Source organism: Aspergillus campestris (genome assembly GCF_002847485.1).
Source record: "Aspergillus campestris IBT 28561 chromosome Unknown P168scaffold_2, whole genome shotgun sequence".
Classification (NCBI taxonomy): Eukaryota; Fungi; Ascomycota; class Eurotiomycetes; order Eurotiales; family Aspergillaceae; genus Aspergillus; species Aspergillus campestris.
In genome coordinates this window covers 415491-431045 of record NW_020194337.1, presented here as the reverse complement: position 1 = coordinate 431045, position 15555 = coordinate 415491, and the positions used below count along the sequence as shown (strand labels likewise).

The 15555-nt window shown below is 53.2% G+C and overlaps 6 protein-coding genes across 6 annotated transcripts; 4 read left to right on the top strand and 2 right to left on the bottom strand.

Moving 5' to 3' along the window:
• The first annotated feature begins 23 nt into the window (after positions 1 to 23).
• Positions 24 to 1310, top strand: P168DRAFT_248128 (nucleic acid-binding protein). The gene is made up of 3 exons (XM_024834104.1): positions 24 to 63; positions 137 to 742; positions 835 to 1310. Coding segments are annotated over exons 1-3 (1023 nt in total). The 5' UTR covers positions 24 to 61; the 3' UTR covers positions 1250 to 1310.
• A 591-nt stretch (positions 1311 to 1901) lies between these two features.
• sip5 (Sip5p) lies at positions 1902 to 4621 on the top strand. The gene is made up of 2 exons (XM_024842189.1): positions 1902 to 2476; positions 2536 to 4621. Exons 1-2 carry the CDS (start codon positions 2102 to 2104, stop codon positions 4528 to 4530), a joined length of 2370 nt encoding a protein of 789 aa, XP_024695638.1. The 5' UTR covers positions 1902 to 2101; the 3' UTR covers positions 4531 to 4621.
• A 1445-nt stretch (positions 4622 to 6066) lies between these two features.
• P168DRAFT_302049 (uncharacterized protein) lies at positions 6067 to 7434 on the top strand (the record flags this gene model as incomplete). The annotated part of the gene is made up of 1 exon (XM_024838611.1): positions 6067 to 7434. Exon 1 carries the CDS (start codon positions 6301 to 6303, stop codon positions 7432 to 7434), a length of 1134 nt encoding a protein of 377 aa, XP_024695637.1. The 5' UTR covers positions 6067 to 6300.
• An 853-nt stretch (positions 7435 to 8287) lies between these two features.
• On the bottom strand, positions 8288 to 11205 carry P168DRAFT_324499 (snoRNA-binding rRNA-processing protein NOP14; the record flags this gene model as incomplete). The annotated part of the gene is made up of 2 exons (XM_024840843.1): positions 8288 to 10850; positions 10915 to 11205. 2 exons carry the CDS (start codon positions 11203 to 11205, stop codon positions 8406 to 8408), a joined length of 2736 nt encoding a protein of 911 aa, XP_024695636.1. The 3' UTR covers positions 8288 to 8405.
• Positions 11206 to 11402: 197 nt separating this feature from the next.
• P168DRAFT_315569 (uncharacterized protein) lies at positions 11403 to 12614 on the top strand (the record flags this gene model as incomplete). Its single annotated transcript, XM_024839917.1, has 5 exons — positions 11403 to 11445; positions 11504 to 11626; positions 11688 to 11748; positions 11799 to 11935; positions 11992 to 12614. 5 exons carry the CDS (start codon positions 11403 to 11405, stop codon positions 12612 to 12614), a joined length of 987 nt encoding a protein of 328 aa, XP_024695635.1.
• A 162-nt stretch (positions 12615 to 12776) lies between these two features.
• P168DRAFT_287542 (putative origin recognition complex subunit 3) lies at positions 12777 to 15363 on the bottom strand. The gene is made up of 8 exons (XM_024836600.1): positions 15217 to 15363; positions 14944 to 15150; positions 14801 to 14874; positions 14518 to 14752; positions 14327 to 14466; positions 14004 to 14277; positions 13835 to 13956; positions 12777 to 13784 (listed from the first exon to the last, which is right to left on the bottom strand). The coding sequence occupies exons 1-8, from the start codon at positions 15268 to 15270 to the stop codon at positions 12806 to 12808; spliced, it is 2085 nt and encodes a 694-aa protein (XP_024695634.1). The 5' UTR covers positions 15271 to 15363; the 3' UTR covers positions 12777 to 12805.
• Between the last annotated feature and the right edge of the window lie 192 nt (positions 15364 to 15555).

Sequence of the window (15555 nt, the reverse complement as noted above, 5' to 3'; positions counted from 1 at the left end):
AATCCCGTCTTAGCTCTACAGTCTTTTCACTTTCAAGTGGCTGTCGAATTTCTGATTCAAAATGTAAGGCGCAGAAAGAAAAAGATCTACACGGCGACCTAGATAGCAACAGAGAGCTGACTTATTCCCTGCCTAGGCATTCCATCCGACAGGCCGCATGCCGCCTGCTGGCCTCGACGGCTTCAGCGCCGGTGCGATCAACATGGACCAGGGGCAGCACCAGCGCCGTCCAGCACACGACTCGCTTCGCCGTGCCCCGACGAACGAACCCCTCCATAATCCAGAGCCGATGGAACAGCCAGGACGCGCAACGGCCGGCGGCGCCGGCGCAGTCTACTACTCCTCTCCCCGATAGCAACGAAGACTCTACCGCGCGACAAGCGGAGGATGCGCGCGCGACTACCACTACCGCAGAGACACATCGCGAGATCCAACCCGAAGAGAAATCCCGAGACGGACTAGACCCGCGAGACCGCTCTTCCTCCGGCGACCCTTACTACGATGCGGTGAGCTTCGAGGCGTCCCACGAGGATGAAACCCTCGACGACGAGGTGTACCCAAGGAATTCGCGACACATGGAGATGTTCCGCAAGCTGAAGCGGATGACGGAGCCGAAGGAGACGGTGTTTGTGGGGAATATTTTCTTCGACGTTACGGCGGAGGATGTGCAGCACCGGATGCAGAAGTTTGGGGTTGTGGAGCAGGTTTATATCGTTCGTGATAATCGGGGGATTAGCAAGGGGTGGGTATTTCTTTTTCTTTCTTTTTCTTTTCTTTTCTTTTCTTTTTTTTTTGGCGTGATTACGGGGAATGGAATGCTAATGGTGTTGACAGATTCGGCTACGTCCAGTTTGATACCGTCGAGGCTGCCGCCCGCGCTATCCAAGGCATGCACTTGAAGGTCTTTGAGGGCCGGCGCGCGACGGTCGAGTTTGCGCAGAACAACGTCAACACTCATATGGGAATCCGGAATCCGTCGAGAACGCTGTATCTCGGCAACGTGCCGTTCGACGCGACGGATAAGGACATCGGCGAGCTCTTCGAGGGTATTGCCAACGTGGTGGACGTGAGAGTCGCGATTGATCGCCGGACGGGGCTGGCGAAGGGCTTCGCGCATGCTGACTTTCTTGATGTCGAGAGCGCTAAGATTGGGTTGGAAATGTTGCGCCAGAGACGGCCGCATGGGCGGCGGTTGCGCGTGGACTTTAGCCATAGTAGCCGGTTGGCGAATACGGATGAGAGTAAGTAGGTATGACTTTGATAGAGTCAAGTCTGGTATTGGGATGTATAATAGATCATGTATACTATCTATTTAAAAGGTATTAGTATGTATTTCCTCTATATCTATATTGACTCTCCTGTAAAGATATCCAGAATGGATGGATCATGTAATACGAATACTGAGCGTCACATTGGCCGGTCGGAGTGTGGTAACAGTGGGTACGTAGACTGTATACTGTATGTCCAGTAAGTAGAAGCATCATGTGAATTGACCATGGACTCTTATTATTAAGACTGGATTCTTCACTCCATCATCCGTACAACGTCGGCCCTTCCCTTGCCAATTCCCCACTTCTCCCTTCTCCTCCCATCGCCATCTTCTGATTAAGTTATTAACCCCTAATTCGGCGGTTTCCTCTTCCTGCGGTTCACCGAATCCCGCACGTCTGATCTCATCGCCCCGTCTTAGCCTGTCTTAAACCCAGTCTAGTCCACTAAGCTCTTGGTCGCTCACATGGCCCCATCGGCTTTTTTGTCTTTATCCTCCTCTTCTTCTCTTTTCTCTCATCTGGGCTTTGAGAACTAAGCATCTCTCCACTGTCGACCTCTTGTCGACCTCTGTCAACCATCTGGGTTAACAACATCTGTTGTTAGACTGGATTCTAGCCCCCCGTTCGTTCCACTTTCTTCCCGACCTAAGCTGGCGTCGACTCCGCCTCTCCGCCTTTCTTATCTGGCACTTCGCGGCTCCCCCCCCAACTAATCTGACAAGGTACTACTACTGCCCTTGACCACGACAACCCACCTTGGATTACCAATCTGGTTGTCTTTCATTCGTCCACTTATTCCTGTCATCTGAATATTCCCACACCCGGTGGAGATGGGGAATTCGCAGACCAAAGAATCCAGATCGTCTCTCCCTCACTCGAATCGCCGAAGCTACGGAGGCCACGGAAGGTCGCCCTACGATGACCGGCATCATGCGGAAGCGTCCCGATCGACGCGTGGCAGTCGTCCCGACCTCTCCATCCTGGGAATAACTGGGAGCCACGAAAGGGATGTGGCCTCCCTCGAGCATCGTCGCGAGACGAAACAACAGCGCGAAGCCCGACGTCAGGAGAAAGAACGGGTCGCCCGGCTCAAGGAACGGGCGCGTAGCATGCGAGACGAACATGTCGATGGGGGATATCTCGTTACGCAGGGCGTCTACACGGGGACCGAGGACTTTAGTAAAGCGGTCGTCCGACAGTTGATGGTGAGTGGACTTGCCACACGTTCTTGTTATAGCCCTTGCTGATTTATTGTCTCGTGCAGATTGAACGACGCCTTGCCCCGTTTTGGCGGGGTCTGAACGACTTCTCCGATGCATGGACCGAGCATCAGCTGATGGCCGCCGCGCGGGGCCTCCCCATTCCCGCCCCTGACGAGATCCCCCCGGAACTGGAGTATCGAAATCCACCAAGGGTTACAGAGGATGCCAAGGAGTCGTCCGATCCAAGGTCCATTCAACACCTGACGGTCCCGATCACGTCGAGGTCGCAATCCGATGGCTCGGATGTGTCCCAGTCCTCCACGCCGGCGCAGTCGCTGCCCTCCACCTCCCCCATCTCCCAGGGCACGTCCAGTACGCCTCTGTTTCGAACTCGGGCAAAAACTCTCGCCTCCCTGACGACGTCGAGAAACGCCAACGTGGCTGACCCCGGCCCCCGGGAGTTGCAGCTCCCGCACGACCCCTTCGTCAACGGCCAGCCCATGGAGGCCTACCTTTACAAAGCGGCGTCCGAGTGCCCGATCTGTTTCCTATACTACCCCCCTTACTTGAACCGCACGCGGTGCTGCGACCAGCCCATCTGCTCCGAGTGTTTCGTGCAGATCAAACGACCCGAGCCCCACCCGCCAGAGCATGGCGATGCGGACCCAACTGCCCCAGCCCCAGCTCCAGCGTCCGAGGCGGCGCCTCCCGACAACCAGGACGGTCAGCTCGTATCAGAGCCTGCCGCCTGCCCGTTTTGCGTCCAGCCGGAGTTCGGTGTGACGTACCTGACGCCGCCGTTCCGCCGGGGATTGACCTACCCCGCCGACCCGGGATCTCGTCTCAATCTCGCCTCGCCCGTCTCATCCACATCCTCCCTGTCCTCGGGAAATGTCGCCAGCTTCACAGGTCGCCGGCGCGCAACGTCGTTGTCGGCCGCGGACCCGGCGGTGATCACAACCGACCGGATTCGACCGGACTGGGCCCAGAAGTTGGCCAACGCACGCGCGCACGCGGCGCGACGGTCCGCCGCGGCCACCGCCCTGCACACGGCGGCCTACATGATGAACAGCAACCCCTCCGCAAGCGAATCACGCAATTTTGGCATCGGCAGAAGGGGCGTCATGCGACGGTCCGGGGCGCCGGAAGGCCAAGGCAGCCCTGGCCGGGGCTCGCCAGCTTTGCAAGCGCTGGCGTTTTTAACGGATCGCCGGGGGGCCGGGAACGAGACCGATTCGGCCGAGGAAGGTGGCGGCACGCCCGCGCGCAGTGGCTCGAGACGGACGCGGGTGGACGATCTGGAGGACATGATGATGATGGAGGCGATCCGGTTGAGTCTGGCCAGCGAAGATGAGCGGCGCAAACGCGAGGACAAGGAAGCCAAGAAAGAGGCCAAGAAGCGGGAGAAGGAGGCCAAGAAGGCGGAGAAGATGGCCCGGAAGTCGGGACTCTACAGCAGCAACGCTAGCCGCTCCACCCTGGATGTCCCGACGGGACTGGGGCGGGTAGTCAGCAGCTCGTCCTCTGTTACGGGGGAGGACACCACCGCCGCGAGCAAGGGCAAAGAGGTCGATCGCGCGAGCCCTGCCGGCACCGGCATGGCGGGCCCCGCAGACACCTCTCCGCCGCCTGGCCGCGAATCGGCCCGACCGTCGCACTTGCGACATGTCTCGAGCGCGTCGTCGTCCTTCTCCTCCGTGGTGGACTCCATGGCGGAGGACCACCCGGGACCGTTCCCGCCGGTCGAGGGCACCAGTTCGTCCAACGAGCCCATGTTCAACTTCCGCAGTCTCGCCGAGGTTATCGGGGACGACGACGACAAGCCGGAGTCGACCGAACACGTCGAAGATGCGTCGCCACAAGCGCACCACTTGGGCTCCCCCCCGGGCCCCACGTCCGCCGACCATCCCGCATCTCACGGCCCGGTGGTCGCAGGATCTACCGGTTTGGGAGAAGACGATGTGAGCCTGCCCGAGCATCGGGACTGCCTGAAACCGCAGGAACTGGAGACGCGATCGGTGGAGATTCATCATCCGCCCGGGAATGCACAGACTTGATATTCTTTCCCCCTCATTCTACCTTTCCTTTACCTTTTTACTTTTAACTTCATTCTCTCATGACTGCGTATCAATGGAAAAGCGATGATGATGCACAGGTTTTTTTTTTATCATTTTTTCTTTTCTTTTCATTTTCAATTTCTTTTTTTTTTTTTTTTTTACATTCTATCACTTGTTGATTTCATTCCCTTCGGGGTCCGGCTCGGATATGGTATATGCTGACTGGTTGACTGATTGCATTATGAGGGTAGGAGTCTCGTTTGTTTATATACATTAGTAGCATAGAATTCATTCTTCTCAATCTTGCGTATTCAATTTCTATCTTGATTAATTGATCATTCTGAAAAATGAAAGTGAATATGTATTGCCTATATTCCTCATTTTAGTGAAATGGTGTAATCTCCTACTGCTTATATATCTTATATCGGCTACTATGGAGTAGTCATTTGAGGGTCATCAATTGCATGCACCATTGATCATTGCATCCATTGCGGCTGACTGTTGATGAAACGACCACCCACTCTTTCTTAGGAAAATCCTCATTAATCCAATCGAGATGAGCCCCTTCCCCCCCCCACCTCCCTGCTATGCTAAATCTAAATAAATCGGAGATTGAAATGAAGATGACAGGGCGTGGCGCAGCCCGTCCAGATTAAACCCATTAAACCCGCCTGAAGGGTTTCGGATCTGGTTTCAGCCACGCGGTGGTGGTCTCCACCCCGCTCCGATCCTGGATGGTATCCAATGGATTGATTGACTGGGCTGAGTGATTGGAGGGGATGTAGCCTGGCTTTTGATTGTTACCTAGTTGGATGGTATCCACAGATGTAAATTATGCAATGCAGCAGGGAATGGGGAGACATCGCGTTGTTTTGTTTGGATTATATTGATCGATGTTGTCTTCTCCATAGATGGGGGATGATGAGGGCTGGGGGTATCACGTGGTCTGCATTATCAGGACTGAAGACTCAGTCAAGAGTGACCCTCATGTCTGACCTCATTCTTTTGGAGAGAAAACTGGGAATGATAGAAGGAAAGTCAGTCCGTGGGGATCCCATTGGGTGAGAAAGCAGGAACTAGAGCGACTAGCGAGTAGTGACTCTACTTTCTTGTATGTTGATCATTATTACACGATGTATCGAGTCGCTGTGTGGTTTGATTTGACGGTCCTTTCTTTCTTGATTTTTTCTTTTTTCGGGTCTACTGATTTCTCGATCGATCGGTATCCCTCTAGCCTGTTTGAGAACTGACTAGAGGAAGTAGTGAGCGGTGACGGTGACGAGAGTGTGATGGATTGGATCAGTCTCGTTTGGAGAGCTTCGTGCATGGGACCAATCTGACTGGGACAACAAATCATTCTTAGTTTCTAGTTTAGTAGAAGTAGTTCAACAGTAAACCATAAAGCAAAATAAACAAAATAGAGGAGATCAAAATAATAATCAAAGTAAAGCAATGGGAGGAACGGTACATAAGTCAGTCCAGCTCCATCCATGGTTCCATCGCCCCGTTTTTAGTATCTTGTTTGGCTTGTTACAGGTTTAATTGATTTTTCTCTCTTCTCTTCTTACTCTCTCCCTCTTCTCACCTCTCTGACCTCCTCTCTTCTCTCTCTTCTCTCTTCTCTCACTATCTTCCTCTTGATTGTCAAGTCAACTTCCAACTCCCACTTCATCGCTCCTGGCGATCCGGATCGCTGATCATTCCGCGCCCCCACTTCGTCATCTCTCTATCTTCTTATCCTCATCTATAGTCAACAAAAGAAGAAAGAAAATGGCCATCCGCGATAAAGAAAAAGAAAACCGCCCGCGTGGCCTCCGCATGCCCTCCCTCTCCGCCATCAAATTCAAAAAGAACAACCACCAAAGTCCCCCGGACTCTCCTCCCACCGAGCTCCCCCCAGAGATCTCCCTCTTCCCAGGCTATCCCGCGCGTACCGACTCCGTGCCCGTTCGTCCTCCCAGACCGCACGAGAAGGAGCTGCCGCCGAATCCGTTGCCGTCGCCTCCGCCGTTCCCTGCTGCGTCGGCCAGCTCGCCGTCTGGATATCGCAGTCAGGGCCCGCCGCTTCCGCCGCTGCCCCCGCTGCCCCCGCAGGACCGGGATCTCTCCCCGCGGAATCTGTCGCTGTCGCCGGCTGCGTCGCCGCCGAGTTCTACGCCGGGGTTTGCGGTGAATTCGCACGCGAACTTTTCGCCTACCTCTCCTCCTAATCATAACGGCTTCTCTCCGTCAAACCGCTTTGACTCCTCCCCCAACTCGCCCCCCAATCACACCGGCTTCTCCCCCAACTCTCCCCCCGTCAAGCGCGTCCCCAGCATCCCCCGCGTGCCTGTCCCAAAATCCGAAAAACCTCCGCTGCCCGTGCAACGACCAACCCCACCCTCCAGCATCAACCACGACATTGACGAGCCATCGCGCAGACAGTCCAGCGCCGCAGAACAACAACAACAACAGCAACAACAACAGCAACAACAACATCAACAACCCCAAGAAGAAGAAGAAGACCCCCTCGAAGACTTCATCCCCGACCCCGAAGCAGACCGCGAGCATCCCCACCCCGAACACGGCCACGAAATTGAACCCGTCCTCGACGGCCCCGGCAGCGCCATCGAAGAAGCCTCCAGCGAGGAAAACAACGGCCCCTGGACGCCCCCAGACTTCGAACCCGTCGCGGCTCCCCTAAACAAGCTCCACTACGTCTGCTACCAGGACCACCGCGCCATGCCCCCCGCCGCAAACCGCTGGCACGCGCTGCCCTGCATGACCTGTCAGAAGTTCGACCGGGAGGTCCGTCATCGCTGCGTGTTCTGCTGCTTGCGGATTTGTGTGGGGTGTTATCAGACGCTGCAGAAGAGTCCGAATCGCTCGTTGGAGCTGTTGATGGATTCCTTGGGCGAGTCATGAACCTGAATCATAGGTTTCTCACTGCTTTTTCCCCCTGGGTTCTATTTATTTCTTCGATTTTGCCTTGTTTTCTGGCTTGCATTGCTTGTTTGATGTGCAATGGATATCCCATTCTGTATTATGCTTATCTCGGACGATCATATTATGATTTTATTTGCTAATTTTCGTTTTTGTCATCATTTCTCTTCTTTATCGTTTCGACTACTCTTCTATTCTTTACTTTTTATTGATTATTGTTTACCTTCATGCGCATATTAACAAGAGCGGAGAAGTTCCCTCTGCTGAGTTGAACCCTCCATCCCACGTTGACCATGCTTTGTACATACTTTTTTTTTCCCTTTTCTTCTTTTCCCTATCTTTTTTCCCTTATCATCATTAATCATTGTCGACAGCAGCCTGTATGCACAGCACAGTCCTCCGAACAATACAAAATCTCGATATGATTTTTCCATTTATCTATATCTACTCATCTAAACCTACCTACCTCTTTATCTGTACGTATATTAGAAAGATAAATACCATTCTTGCAAGAGCATCGCCCACGTAGTCAAAAAGTCGGTTAAATTTAGTTGGTTGGTTAGGCCTGTAGTACAGTGCAGCCTAGATGGAAATAAATAGTATCTGCCCATGTGGGACATGACGCATCTTGCATGCATGCTGGGGTGGTCAGATGATGATCATGATGGATAGATGTGGGTTGTTGTGTATTTTTATTTACATGTACATGTACATGTACGTACATACATGTGTGTATATATAGAACTAGTATAATGATGAATGTATGTATGGGGTTATTACTCTAAGATCTGAGATTTGAACTTGAATGATTGAATGATTGATTGTATGGTATATACATTTTGTACCCCATCCCTGTGAAATAAAACAACCACAACCTGCATAAAACAACAACAATAAAGGGAAAGTAAAAAAAGAAAGCAAGAGAATATAATAGTAAAAAAGGAGGAGAAGAATCACCGCTGCCCCTTCCGCAACCTCTTCTCCCTCTCGTAAGCATTCGCCTCGCGACCCTCCTCGTTCTGCACCTCTGCCACAAGCCGCTTGTACTTGCGCTCGTACTCGGAGTCGCGCTCCTTCTTCTCCCGGAGCTGCTCGCGCGCCACGAAGTTGGCGTCCTTGCGCAGCTCGCGCATCGCGCCCTTCTTCTCGCGCTTGTACTCCGCCTTGACCTTGTTGAGCTCCGCGCGCTCGCGGTTCGGGTCGTAGTGCTTGTCCGGGTTGAAGGACTCTTCGAATTTGGGGATCGCGGATTTGATGGCGAGGGGTTTGTGGTGGTGGAGTTCGAGGGGCCGGCGGTGTAGGTGGGCTTGGGAGAGGTGTGTCGATACCTTGGTGAGGGTGGCTTGGACGGTGGCCTTGGAGAGCTTGGCGGGCCAGGTTTTCACGAGGTGGGTGAGCACTGCGTGCGCGGGGGTGAAGATCTCGGTGAAGGCGGACTTGTCGGACCAGAGATCGGACGCTGTGTCGAGGAGCTTGACGAGCGTGGTGATCAGGGAGAGCTTGAGCTCTTCTTCTGCTCCTGCGGCAGGACCTGACATGTCCCAGAATTGGAGCGTTCGGGGGGCGATGGACTTCGTGGCTCTCAGTCTGAGAGATACCTCCGGGCTGCGTGTTGGGAAAGCCCCGAGACTGGTTGTCGGTTCCTTAGGGCAGAGATGACACAAAGCGTTCAGGACGTAGTTGATGAATTCGGGCATGTACCGCTTCGAGATCTCCTGGTATTGCAGGAAGAGACTGGCGGCGTAGGTGCCTGTGGAGATCTCAGCCAGCGAGTTGACGGTGCTTTGCCCCAGATACCGGGCAAGCGTAAGGTGCGCCGGTGTCGCAATGGCGTGGAAGTGGTCTGAGGTCGGGAAGATGACAGAAACGCCGGTCAAGATAACCAGATCGCCGGGAAGCGGGTTGAGCGGTCGTTCCGCGGACATCTGGCGGAGATGGCGTCTAAATGCCTGCGACACTTCCTCAGGATGCGATTTGGCGAGAGAGTGAACGTGTCGGAGGATATTCTCCAGGACTGCAAACGGCGGATGTTCCGGTTGATTAGCCATATATGCAACGTGTTCGACGAGGATCGCGGAGAACCGGCCCAGTTTCGATTTATTGGCACTGGCAAGACGAGGGTGGTGCAATGCTCGAATTCTCTGGACCACAGTGGGCAGATCTTCAACGGCCACATTTTTAATTATGTTGAGGAACTCCTCATGGTCGCGGGGGCAGGGATAGGTGTATGCGAGTCCATCAGCGGCGATTTGCACTCCGTCAGCTGTGGCAGCAGACTCGCCCTCTGGGATAGTGAGGCCGTTGATGTGCTCGTCCTCCTGTGCGTCTTCTTCCTCGCCCTCAGAATCCTCGACAAAGGATGCCTCATCATCGCTGCCATCAAGCGACAAATCGACATCAGACCTCGTCTCCACCAAATCGTCATCAATAATGAAATCATCTTCATCCTCAACCGCCAGTTCCGGGCGTGAGGTAGTCTGATCCGCCGACATTTGGAAACCAAATGCTTTCGCATCGTCAAATACCGATTCGTTATCAGAATCCCCCATATCATCAACATCGCTTGCGTCTTCTTTCGCACTCTCTTCATCCTCACTCGACTCCTCACCCCGCATTCTTCGCAGGCGGTCCTCTTCCAGTTTCTTCAATCGCTGAGCCTCCTCCTCAATCTTCTCCTCTTCGGTCTTCGTGCGATCGGTGGGCTTAGACCGTTGTTCGAAAGTCATCTGCCTCAAGCGTTGATCGTATTCTTTCTCGGTATCCTTTCCAGGGCCTCCTTCAATCCAGGCCGCACGCTCCGGGTTCATCGCCCCCATGTCGTCTTTCGGAGGCTCGGGCTTTGGCGGAGGCTTCACACCTCTCAGCATACCGAACAAGTCAGGGAGCTCCTTATCGAGTTCCTCCCGCAGGTCATCGTCGTCCTCTTTGGCTTGTTGTCGTTCCAATTTGTGGAACTTTGACTTGGCGATCACCTCCTTCATGACTTCATGCTTTGATTTCTTCCGCTCCGGCAGCTCTTCCTCCTCCTCGTCCTCCCCATCTGCAGCGCCGCCCATATCATCCTCGTCCTCGAATACTCGCTTCCTCTTGTGGGGAAGTTCTGAGTCCGAATCCTCTTCATCCAGGTCCGCGTCCTTGTCGTTGTAATCTTCCAGGTTCACGCCATCCTCGAAAGACAGAGACTGCCCTTTGTGGGTAAGTTGGAATTCCTCGTCGTCATCATCCTCCTCTAGATTGAACATTGATTCTTTCCGCAATCGTCGTTCACTTTCTCGGGCGAATCGTTCGGCAGCTCTCTCCTCGGGCGTCATGGTCGGATCGTTTTCACCAATACGGCGATCGATGACACCGCCCACCTTGTTCTTGCGGTTCATTTCCCGAAGCAGTGTTTCGCGTCTCTACAACGAGCGAAATCGTCAGTAATCTAGATCTTAAAGAAAGAAGCGTCCTATTGAAACTCACCCTCACTTCGCCCAGCGATTTTGTGACACCGGGTCTATGGTTCTTGTCGGCAGATTTCGAGCCTCCATCTCGCGTGGTCACGTCGAATTTAGACCGCGAGGCCGTAGTCTTGATCTCAAACGGATTGAAGCGGTCGCGAATAGCCTCCAAGGCGGCATTGCGGCGGATTCGTTCCTGCCCGCCGGCGCCGGATTTCGCATTCTCACGTTTTTGCTTTTTCGACTTCTGCGGCGCGACGACCCCGCTGTCACGCAGCGAGGACTTGAGCTGCTTTAACTGTGAAGGCGGCATTTTTCGGTGCGTGGGAAGGACGAGCCAAAGAAAGCGACGCTTGTCGGGACTCCGAAATTTTTGGCTGCAGGGAAGAAAAAAAGTTGGTTCACCGCCCGCAGCATTCTGCCCGTGCGTTGTGCTGTCTCCGCCTTTGGATGGTCGATCCAACCTGACATCAAGCAGTCAGCTCGATCAGGTTGACCATGAGCCAAACCATGGCTTCTCACTTGAATGATAGATTGCTGTGGATATGTCTTGGTATGGTCATTGGTCCCTTTACTATGATACATGTGTGACTGACGCGATCCGTTGACAGGCGTTTCTCTATTCTTCGCCGTCCGCGGCATTGCGACGGATCTCCGACAAGTACGCGATTTGACGGAGATTAAGCATGTCGATGAGAAGGAAGATAAGATGATAAGTGAAGGCACAGAGGATGGTACGCCGCATATTCTACCGACTGCGATGTAGTTACTGACCAGACCGGCTGACTCGTCTAGCTTTGAAATTAGATACCCTACTGAAGCTCTCCGAGAGCACGAGCTATGACCTCCGAGCAGCGTATGATACCCTGAAATTTTCCAACTTCAGAGCTAACACAAGCTCTATAGATCTTTGCGTATTATTGCAGAACGATCAACCAAAGGAGAGACCCGCGATTTGCTCCTCGCAGACCTTGCGAGCAAGGATGGCGAGCGGCGTAACAAAGCCCTCAGTGCCATGTACTTCCTTGTCTCCAACCGAGCGCGTACGAAGCCTGCCTACTGCTTTCCCTTTGGTCTACATCTACTAACCATAGGCCAGTCGCCCGGACATCCGTATGCACCCGATTAAAAGACACCCCCGCCTATACCGCTATTGTCAACTGCCTCTGCTTCTTCCTCGAGGAGCATGTCGAAGAGACCTCGACCACGGTGTCGCCCATTCTTCCGAAAACGAGACCGCTTGGAGAAAAGAAAGCGCTGAGTGTGTTAAACATCATACTGCAAGAGAATATCCCCGCAGCCTTGGAGGCGGGTGTAATTACTCGATGGCTTGCGCACTACCCATTTCCATGCGCCCTTTCCGAGCCATCTCGGCGACAGGATGTTGTCATCCTTATGAGGACGTGGTGGTCCGACGACGCAGTCATGAGCGCTATCTTCAACACGCTCTCGACCCACCCCGACGGCGCCAAACAGCTCCGCAAATACGGTCTCATGGGCAGCATGATGGAGGAGAATGACCAGGACGAAACGGATAGTGACGTATGGATGGTCGATGGAGAAGATACCGCTGGCTCGAGACACATTTCAGCTCGAAGACCTCGGGATCGTACGGCTGAGGAACAGGTCGTGCGGAGACGAAGGAGAGAAGCCATGGTCTTGAGTGATGGCGGACGCCCACTGGGTAATGACGACATTATCCAATTACCTATCTCGGAATGATGATGGCTTTCTCCTGCTCGTTTCCTATGCTTCCAACCTGTTGCTGGCCGCCGCGGAACCACAGACCTAGAGTCGGAGGTCATTACCGGGCGGTTTATGCGTACAGAGTTACGATGGTAGTGCAGCCATTGTGTACGATGATACCCTTTTCGGATAAGAATTGCAATATTAATATACAAGACGACTCCAAATTACAGCCCAACCCATGACGTCTTGGCAATATGATCAAGCTTTTTCCGGCTGCTTTTGACCATGCCGAATGATTTAAGCTCAGATAGAGCTCGATAAAACAGGGTCAAGACCATCCGCTCATCACAATCAGCGTCACCATCACTTTCGAACACGGCATTGAATGCCTGCCAAAGGTCATGCACGTTCACAAGGGCTCCGGACTCAAGGATAAGCTGATACAAAATCGCCGTTGCCGGTTGTTTCGCCGAGACCCTGGCCTCGGAAGTGTTCGACGTCGAGATGAGATAATCAAATGGTCTCGCCAACGCTCGCTCGATGGCATAGCGGGGTCGGGGCGAGAAGATCTCTTTCAGCGGATTCTTCATATCGATGATGAAGGCCTCGTGTAAGAACAGATCTTGCGGATTCAGCAAGGCTTCCGCAAAAAAAGCTCCTGTTAACGCATGGAAACGGTCGATAATCCTGGTATAATCTACATCCTGATCGGGCAGTTTGGCTTTGCGCCTGCTGAGCTTGACACTTTGCCGAAGAACGGTCGATGTCAGTACAGAGTGGTGGTTGTCGTACTCGCTCCGCAGCGGTGTAACATCTTTATACTCCTGCAAAAGGTACTCGAGATCCTCGTGGATCGCTCCAAGATCTGGATGCGCCGCCAGAGATCCTGGGAGGATGGCGATCAACTCCTGGAGTTTGGTGGAGTCTAGCATTTTCAGGCCCGTCAAGATTTCCTCCACCCATGGAGAATCTACCAGTTCGCCGGAAAGTGCACGGGTTGATACGTCCGATATGCTGGTGTCTTTTGCGATGCCGAGGTGTTTGAGGCATATGTGGATCGTTCTCGCGGCCTGGAAAAGATAGCGCATCTTTTGTTGCCCTACGCGGAGGTGCTCCAAACTTTGCGAATAGAGATACTCGTCGTCTTCTAGCAATTGGCGTACGTACTTGGATGACCCTGCATCTAGGTGATCTTCGCAGAAGCTGCAAGGTTTAGTCATATTGTCATTTATGCGAGACGGTGAAGTGCCTACCTTCGAAAAGACGGAACATTTCGAATCGCTTCGCAGAGCTTGTTTTGTCGCAGCGAGGGAGAAGCATCGCTTGCTAGGAGAGTTGCCAATGGATTGGCAAAGAAGTGGGACATGTATGCATACTAGGATCGTCAGAGTTGCGCCAACGGACAAAGGGGGTAGTAATTACCTTGACAGTCTGGCTGAACGCCTCGGGTGTTTGGAAAGCGTCGGTTGATTTCTCAAACAGAGTTGCCGTTATATTGCGACCCAACCAGAACTGGCCATTTTCATCTGCCTGTAGATTCTCGTAGATACGGTCGACGCAATTGCTTGCGCCGTGGATCTTGAAGTATCTACCCCGGAGCAAGGCAACGCTTGAGCGGAGAAGTCTGCCTTCGAACAGTTCGACTGAAGTCGAGATGCCGAATAGCAAAGTGAATGGTATCCGATCAACCCAGGAACTACGAGATCAGCTTGAGCACCGCATCGTGTTCTGAACCAATGGCTCACCTTAGCAAGGACAAAAGATCCGTCAACATGTTCGGATCGACAGCTTCGCTGTCTTGAAAGGCGATAACCAACTTGGTGACACCCTTTCGTTTGACGTAGTCGCCAAGTACGTCAAGGTCATAACCGAGCAGTCTCGGGCCCTGTATCAATTAGCACACCGTATCCTCCGTTCTAACGAAGATAGAACACACATCTCGATCCGTAAGGAAGCTCTGATACCCTTCATTGCCCTCTGTATTCGTAATCGCGGCGCGGATGATATTCTTCAGGGTGGTCTTAAGGTTCGGCGCATCTCCCGACTCCAGCGCAACGACACCCCCCTCGCCCGCAGTTGTCAGTCGGTCATTCAGCCTCGCCAACAGTCGCCCGAGGGAAGACACGTTGGACCCGACAGTGACCAATGCCGTGGGAATGCAATTGCCGTAGCTATACCGGTCAGACCCCCATTGAAGAATATATCAGTGAAATACTCACGTCTGAGGCGAAGTCGACCTGACAAAAGACAGGACCTCCTCGAGAACGCCTGAGTCCGCTTCGTTTAAGATCCCCTGCCCGGAATGGCATCGTTAGGCGCTGTCCGCTTGTCGCGCAGATTTGTCCAGTATAGTCCAACTAACCTGAATCTTCGTTTCCTGCTCCGACCATAATGTCTGATAAAAGTTGTATCTGGATTCAACCGATGCTGCGGTTTCATCACCGTCTAGAAGGGGCACGAAAGGGTGGGTGGTGTTATCGGCCTGCTTCTCTGGAAGGACCTTCCGACGCTTCGAGGGTCGCTCGCCGGGAGCTTTGGTGACATTCGCTGGATGGTACAGATATACACCCTTCAAATATATTTAGCATATGATCGGTGTTTTGTGATTGAATGGATCAGTCGGGGATAGATGTACCTGGGTGTTGGAGCCATCCTTAGGCGCATCCGCGTCGGCCATTTCAGGGTCCATGGCGAGAGTCAATGGGGTAATATCGACCGCAGAGAAAGACTGTGACCACCTCAGCTCCGTGTCAATCCTCGTTGACCCGATCGACAGACAGAGAATTGAATCGTGATGAGCGACAGTTCGATAAGACTGATTATTCATGAATCGCCTCTCGCGTCGACGCTAAACCCGATCGGGCCGGGATTTGTTCAACTCCGCCGCGGAGCTTTTTTTCCTCTCCATACGAACTATCTAGACAAGACTCAACGAAACAGACTCGACTCGCCTTGGCTTGATACCCCAGATTAT